Source organism: Neofelis nebulosa, chromosome 6 (assembly GCF_028018385.1).
Source record: "Neofelis nebulosa isolate mNeoNeb1 chromosome 6, mNeoNeb1.pri, whole genome shotgun sequence".
NCBI classification, from domain to species: Eukaryota; Metazoa; Chordata; class Mammalia; order Carnivora; family Felidae; genus Neofelis; species Neofelis nebulosa.
This window is the reverse complement of record NC_080787.1, coordinates 49,250,815-49,259,091: the sequence shown is the minus strand read 5'-3', so window position 1 is coordinate 49,259,091 and position 8,277 is coordinate 49,250,815. Positions and strand designations below refer to the sequence as shown.

Below are 8,277 nucleotides of genomic sequence, written 5' to 3'. Positions count from 1 at the left end.
TATGCACACATGGGCATATCTCAAGTATCTGATGAAGAGTGGGTCATTTTACTATAATTAATAAAGTGTGAATGAATCATGTTTTGAATCCCCATTTTCTCTATGAAGTCAGTGCAAAAAGAACAGAAACTTTGGAAAGCAGGTCTTCAGTTCACAACCAAATTTAGAACTTGTCTTCAAGGGTTCTTCACATTCTTTCCAGAACACTGGGCCTTGTGAAAGGCCCAATCAGCAAAAAAATAAAATACACACATCCACTTACTAATAGTAAAGTTTTTGAAGTTGATGGGATCTGCAGATGAGAGTTTCTCATCTTTACAGGGTTAGGTAGTCAGGGAGGAATTGTACCTGGTGGGAGTTTTCTCTCCTCTGTGGTGAAGGAGACTCACTGTTTTACATATTAAACGACTCCAGTGTATTTCCTCCTAGCCCTGTCACCCTCTTTATTGAGGCAAAACCTGTGTGATGGGTGTCCCAAAATGTTTGTTTCTGTAATTCCACTCACAAGAGAAAACTAGATAGCCTCTGGGTCTACTTCATATCAGAATAAATCTGATGGAAGGGAAAATGGGGAAAGGGAACTGAAACCAGAAACTAAGAACTTTTTGTCCTAAACTTCAAAAGTACAGGAAGTGAACGTAATGTTTTATGGGAAACTACACACTGCCTGTGGATCTTCACTACCAACCCGCGACACACACAAACACACACACCAAGCCACAGGCCACTGCTATTGGCAAATGCCTCCTCTCCAATCACCAGATCAAGGAAGGGATCTCTAGAGCCCCAACGCACCACCCACAAATGGGGTCTCTGGCAGCCCTCGGCTGCAGCCTACTAGTCTGGAATGACGGCGGGAAGGTGTTGCAAGGAAATCCCTTGCATGCTTTGTGGTATGTTAAAAATGCAGCATCATCCTCTCCGCTCTCTTTTTCCTTCGGCAGGAAAGCAGATTTCGAGGGCACAGGGAAACTGGAGGGGCAAAACGGCTGCTGGCCTCCAGGAGCCCTCGAGCTCCCTCCCTCCACACACCCCCCCCTCCCCCGTACACCCCCTCTCCCCCCCGCAGGCTCTAATTGCCTTTGCTCCAATGGGCCAGCAGCACCTTCACCAGTTTCCTCTTCCATTCACTCCAGCCAGGAGGGAAGAGGGAAAACAAAACTCTAAAAATAACTGCCAGCATCTTAAAAAAAAAAGCTTAGCTGCCCCCCCCCCCCCACCTCGCTCCCTCCCTTCTAGTCTCTCTCCTCCCCGCCCCCCTCCGCCCCTTTTGGGGCACATGTCTGCTTCTTACAACACCGAGGCACATGGTTCCAGTTAGGCACCGAACCCCATCAGGACGGAGAGGAAATCCACATCTGTGGGACGCTCCGCACGGAACCACCTCCAGCGAGGGAGGCCGGGGGACTGCAGCACCGAGATGAAGGGCTAGACCGAGGGCACGCTGCTCATGCGGTGAGAGGGGCGCGGGAGGCGGCGAGGGCGCGGGGAGGCCGGGGAGGGGTGGGCCCCGCGGTGCCCCCGCAGCGCGCTGTCGATATTTGCCCGCCTTGCTGCAACTTGCTGCAGTGTTTGAAAGAGTAGTAGGAGCGCATGGAGGTGGGGCCGGGGAAAGACCAGGCGGAGTGGTTGGGGGTGAGCGTGGAGGGGTGGGGACGCGGCGGTGCTGGGGAGGGGGGCTGGCCCGGAGGGGGGTGGGATGGGGGAGCGGGGGGGGGGGTGGCCCGGCGCTTACACATGTCACATGTGCTTTTTAAGACGGCCGGGAGCGCCTGCGAGCTGGATCTGGTGGAGGATGCTGCGGCAGGTGCTTCGCAGAGGGCTCCAGTCGTGCTGCCACAGGCTGGGCTTGTGCGTGAGCCGGCACCCGGTCTTTTTCCTCACCGTGCCCGCAGTCCTGACAATCACCTTCGGCCTCAGCGCGCTCAACCGCTTCCAGCCCGAGGGCGACCTGGAGCGCCTGGTCGCTCCCAGCCACAGCCTGGCCAAGATCGAGCGCAGCCTGGCCAGCAGCCTTTTCCCCCTGGACCAGTCCAAAAGCCAGCTCTATTCGGACTTACACACCCCTGGGAGGTATGGCAGGGTGATCCTCCTCTCCCCACCCGGGGACAATATTTTGCTCCAGGCTGAGGGGATCCTGCAGACCCACCGAGCCGTGCTGGAAATGAAGGTGAACCACAAGGGCTATAATTATACTTTTTCCCATCTGTGTGTGTTGAAAAATCAGGATAAGAAATGCGTGCTGGATGATATTATTTCAGTGCTAGAGGATCTCAGGCAGGCTGCCGTCTCCAATAAGACAACAGCCAGGGTGCAAGTGAGGTATCCCAGCACTAAATTAAAGGTACGCTCCTCCTGCATGCTTCTGCCAATTAAAGAGGCAGCACTTCATTTCTTGCCCTAAACAAGCAAAGAAAATGCAGAGGTCTCATCCTTAAGACTCAGAAGCTAATGCTTCTTTCATTTTGGGGGGGGGGGGGGAGGGGGAAAGATGGGCAACTGAGTGAAGAAAACAGGCAATGAATGAATGGTACGACTAGATATTAAGAAATTCAAAGCCAAACAAAACAAATGCCAAAAAAATGAAAAAAAAATGGAAAAAAAAAAGTTGTTTCTGAGACCCTGCAATTACATCTTTGTTCAGGGTTAATAAATCAGTGAATGGAAGGGGGAGGGGGAATCCTAAACAATTTGGGGGATTTCTTTTCATTATGGGGCTCGATGTATTTCTTATTACTGATTACACATCCACCTGGTGCCATGTTCACCTATTTACGTCTTCAGCCTGGTTTGATTTTGACATGTAGAGATTTTGTGTTTTGGTGCCTTGTGAGTGTGTGTCTGGAAGCAGTGGATATGAATGTAGTAGGGATTTCAGGAATTATGTGTAAGTGTGTTAGCATAGCAAAAGAAACAGAGACGTTCTATGTGTACAAATGGGGATGTGCAGGTAACAGATGTTCCCGTAGACTGAGTCCTGTTACCCTCCTTTCCCGTCACAATATCCAAACCAAACCAAGATGATAGCCCAAAAGCAAAGAAAAAAGAGAAAAATTCCACAGTCAGCAGAAGTTGCAAAAAAAAAAAAAAGATTATTTCAGCATTAAACACATTATGCTGTTTGAACTCTCGATTCAAATTTTGTTGCTCAAATGAGATTTCTAAACTCATCCTACACTGTCAGGATTGAGCTGCTGCAGGCAATGAGGCATGCAGTCTCCAGGTGACTGAAGTTTCAGGGACAAATGTGACTTCCAAAAGAGTCACTGCACCATTTGTATGCTCGACCCTGTGTGTGCTCAGAACCTGCACAACGGAGAACTCCCAGGACAGGTATTTCCCAAGAAGGAGGAATTTTCTTTCTTCTAACGTGTATAAGGCTATGTGTGTGCTACCATGGAGATGATGGAATAGGAGGGACCTCGTTTGGGTAAATGGATGGCCGAATATCATTAATATTTCTCTTTATGTATTTGAGATAGTCAGCATCTATACACGATTTAAAAATAACTTTCTGGGGTTATTTTAGATACAAAGGCTCTTTATTGTGCATTGAAGGAGAGTTTTGTGCACTTAGAAACTAGGGATTCCTCAGGAAACCTCATAACCTGCCTCCTTTTAACACGTTGTCCTTGTTTAAATGCATCCAGAGGCTGACAGGGTTTCAGCTTTACAAAGCTGAGCAGTCCCTTGGGGTTTACTGAAACTAGACAGATGATGCATCAGCTTGAAATCTAGGTAAGGAAGGGCTTGCCTGCTTCACACTTATCGAAGGAAGCATGATGAATATATGTGGTTGGGCAGCATGCTTTTTGTTACCCAAATCCTTTGCCATCAACATTATCACTTGCTACAGGAAAGGATGCAGTGGAGGGAGAGGTGATCTTCTAGCCTAATCTTTTAACTGAGTTCTTACCTATGCTGGACATCTGGTGTAAAGAGCCATTTGAAACTGTGTCATATTTAAGTTTCAATTTGTTTTCCCTGTGGAGGCAAGTTTGCAGATTATTAACGTGCCTTATTAATTGGGTCCCTTATTTCCTTTATTCAGCAGTACTCTCCAGGTGTAAGAGCGTTGGCCAATCAGCCACTGTGAATATTTTGTTTATCCGTCAAAATCATTATGACATTTACAGTATAAACCCCTGAGGTCTTTAATTCACTCATTTAATATTTAGCTGTGCTCCTGTGATTTGCTAGGGACTCTTGTAGGCACATGAGACAGAATTTGGGGTCAGAAAAACAAGGTTCTTATTCTCACAGGGCTTACAAGTAGTGTATGTCAGTATCCTCACCGAGAGTTGCCTGTGAGCAGGGATTCTGCAATCTTTGGGTTCCTCACTGAGCCAACACCATACTAGGCCTATCATTGGTGCTCCATCTAAACTTTTTGGCTGATTGACTGGTGGATCTACATCTTGGTAGGAGTCAGTGTATAATCATGAAAGAATGGAATAATTGATTACAAAGGCCAGTGTAATAGTATTAATAGAATTATTCTATTAACCATAAAAAGAACAGGAAAATTACACCTTGGCTCTATAAACTGTAAAGCCCTATTCTGCTCCGTTCTAATGTCAACGCTTCCACACATGTGCTGGCTTGACTCTCACTGCATGGCATCAGTGGGAGTTGTAGAAGATAATGTTTGGGAAAATGCATCCTTTGAGTATCTTCTGAGAGCAGTGGGCCCTCTCAAGCATCCGGATGCAATCTCACACATGCTAATGTAATATAAAATACAATTTGTGGAGTACCATAGAGAGCTCGAATCCTATCAAAGGGTCTCCAAGGATGTCTAGGTTAAGAGCTCCTTGTCACAGAGCAAAATGAGATGGCCTCTTGTTTTGATTACATGTTATTTGGAGATGATTTTGATTCACATGTGGCAGTGGTTCTCAAGAAGTGTCCCTGGGATGTTGATGCATGGTAAAGTTTGAGAACTTCTGGTGTATGAGATTTGAGGGGAAATTTTGTACTTACGTTTATGGCCCTCTAATTCATTTTGCTTTCCTCTGTCATATTTGGGTCACCTCTCTTCCCAACTCAATATGGAAAATTTTCATGGTGGAAGATGCCATTGTTAGGCAGGGAAGCAGGAGTTGTGGGAAAATGCAAAATAAATAGCACTGGCTGGACAATGTGAGCAGGGATTGGCAATCTCTTGACACAGAAGAAGCAGCAGGTCAGTTCTCAGAGATAGTCTGAAGATGTAGAAACACCGATTGACAGAAAGAAGTGACCGGAAACAGTTCTGACCATTGGAAGGACATCTTCCAAATATCACGAAGACACCCAAGTAGTCCTGAGCACAGAATGGTTTAGAACTTCTGATAAACACGATTGTCTTGCCAAGGTGATCCAGAGAAGCAGAGACATGGAAAGTTGGCTGGTAACAGAGTCTCAGATAAAGCTGGTATGAAAAAAGCAGGAGTCAGCTTAGAATACTATAGAAGAAATGAAACATACACATTTTCAAAAACTGTGTGGAAAAGGTGCCCAAATCTGCAATTCCTACACCTGCATGATAGGAACTCTATAAGGGTGTCTCTAATTAAAATCTTTATATTATTATATCCATTATCATACTCCAGATGAGGCATGAAGTCATGTCTTATATTCCTTCTATGCTATTTATGTTCCCCCCAACCTAATTCAGTTCTTTATAGATAGTATTCACATCATTGATTAGTCTGTTGATTAATTTGTACATTTGTACTGTAATATCACAAAATTATCATCACTTTTCATACCTCTGTGGCATAATTTTATTTTTAAAGGTAGTCTCTACATTCTCCAGATTTCTATAAAGTGTTTTTGGCCCCAATAGTTTAGAGCCTTTTTTTCCCACCTAGTAAACTACATATTGTATAAGTTAATACAATGTGGCTAGACTGAATTTCTAAGTTAAATACATAACATATTGATGAACCCAGTCTCTTGAATAAAATGAATCAGGTGCTCAAAATCCTTAAGCAAGGACCACTCTGGACTCCAAGATCTTTACTCTGGCCACAGTAAAATGCACAAGTAAAAAGAATAAGGAGGCAAATGGGGTCCAGAGCAAATGGTGAGAAAGAAATGAAGCAGATTTGATTCCCCTGCAGCCTGTCCTTCCCACTAAATTTCATTAATCCCACACCTATGAATAGATGTTGAACTGAAGTGTATGTGCTTCAATATACCATATTTGAGAACAGGAGCAAAGAAAGATCTTCCTGTTTCTTAATAAAGAACAGCACTTCTGTGGGGACATTTCCAGGTTTGGAAGATATTGCCATTGATTATTTCATTCCAGACTCAATGGAAGGGCAACCTAAGCCAACATGGAAAGTGAGGACCAACATTATTTTAGAGATTTCCAAGAAAGTTTGGTTCTTCCAGACTTCTTTCCCTAATTTATTCTAAAATCTTGTGAGACATCCATGTCAGGATCTTCTCTCAGGATATTTTGAGATTCAAGCTTACCTTCGTGATTCTGTCTCTTGATGGGGGAAAACATTGCTACCTTACTGAATGTTCAGATTTATTGTGCTTTATACATAGCATATTATTGTTACAAGTTTGTGAGTCAGGGGAGTATTTTTATTCTCATTTTATAGGTAAGGAAGCTAATGACCAGGTTAAATGACTTGTACAAGGTCCCTGAGATAGTACACGTTGGAGCTGGGATTTGAATCCAGGTGTCCGTACTGAATTCTTAATCACAATACTACATTAGGTCCCATCACGCTCTGCGCCATTCTTTGTAACAACAGGCCTTTGTACTAAGAAAAATCTCATGCCATAATTCCCAAGTCATCTCAGATCTGCATTAAAAGACCACTACTGATCTTTCACAGTTGTCCGCTGGCTCACTCAGATCCACTAGTTCATAAGATGGGGAAAGGAAGCTTCACTTCTCTTATTCATCCATAAGGGAGTGAAACTTCCAGTCTGGGCAAACCCCTACTGTATGCTGACCGAGGAACCTGCTGCAAATTGTTTAGCAAATGCCTCACTGGCCAATGATTTCATCTTTAATATCATTTCACATCAACTCAAAACAAACCATGGCGAGGCCCCATGATCAACTGCAAGTGGGAAACCTACAGTGTGGTCTTCAGTTTTCAGACAGGGTATTTTGTCCCAGACAAGCTTGGGTGTTTTTGTCTTAAATTGGCATCAGGGAAAATAATTGATGATATAGGTTGGGATAAGACAATGGGGAGTAAATTGGGAAATGTTCAGGAGCTCTAAGTTCTAAGCCCAGTTCTTTAAAGATCAGTTGTGTGTTAATGGACAAATCCCATCACCAATCTGGACTTCAAGTTCTAGCATTCTGATGTAACGTTCCACTAGGTAGTAGATGACTATCATTATGGTGGATTTGGGAATATATTCTAGAATATTTTTCCTGTGGAATAAAGTAGATGTGTTTGGTTAGATCTGAACTTTGCTGTTCAATAATGGTCATCACGGTTTCCTAATGAAGTTATATTTCCTAGCCAACGAGTCAGGATAAGTTGGTTTATTAAATTTTTCTGACTGGTTTAAAAACTGTTCCTTGTACACGGGCACCTGGGTGGCTTAGTCAAGGTTGAGCGTCAGACGGTTGATCTCAGCTCAGGTCGTGATGTTACAGTTGTGGAGTTCGAGCCCCATATGGGCACTGTCAGTGCAGAGCCTGCTTGGGATTGTCTCTCTGTCTCTCTCTGCCCCTTCCCTGTTTGCAGTCTCTCTCTCTCTCTCAACAATAAATAAACTTAAAAAATAAAATAAAATATGGGGTGCCTGGGTGGCTCAGTCAGTTAAGCACCAGACGTTGGCTGAGGTCATGATCTCATGGTTCGTGGGTTTGAGCCCCATGTTGGGCTCTGTGTCGAGCTCAGAGCCTGGAGCCTGCTTCAAATTCTGTGTCTCCCTCTCTCTGTCCCTTTCCCACTCATGCTCTGTCTCTCTTTCTCTCTCTCTCTCTCTCTCTCTCTCTCTCTCAAAGACAAATAAACATTAAAAAATAAAATAAAATAAAACTGTTCCTCCATACAAAGAAGGCAAAGAGAGACCAAAGAAAGAAGCAGGCCACCCTAGATTAGTAGGTGTCAAGGTTTAATGAGCAAGAGAACTTCTATATGAGGCTTTTCCTGGGCAGCCACAAGATGAGTAGATCTCTATACCTGCCTGTGAGAATCTTAAAAGTCTGTATAGAAGCCTGTGTTCAGTTACATACACCGTCCAGATGGTCTCAACAACACATTGCTTTCTCAGGGCTGCATCCTTGAAAACATCTCTCAATGT

The 8,277-nt window shown here is 44.3% G+C and overlaps 1 protein-coding gene across 3 annotated transcripts in view; it reads left to right on the top strand.

The window, feature by feature from the left end:
- The first annotated feature begins 1,048 nt into the window (after window positions 1–1,048).
- PTCHD4 (patched domain containing 4) overlaps window positions 1,049–8,277 on the top strand; it is a 180,816-nt gene continuing 173,587 nt past the window's right edge. The window contains exons 1-2 of one of the 3 annotated variants that reach the window (XM_058734202.1): window positions 1,049–1,455; window positions 1,759–2,344. In XM_058734202.1, the coding sequence (XP_058590185.1) occupies window positions 1,451–1,455; window positions 1,759–2,344 (591 nt within the window). In that variant the 5' untranslated portion in view covers window positions 1,049–1,450. Of the gene's footprint in view, window positions 1,456–1,744; window positions 2,345–8,277 lie in introns of those variants that run through there. The other 2 variants (XM_058734203.1, XM_058734201.1) reach the window with 2 other exon arrangements.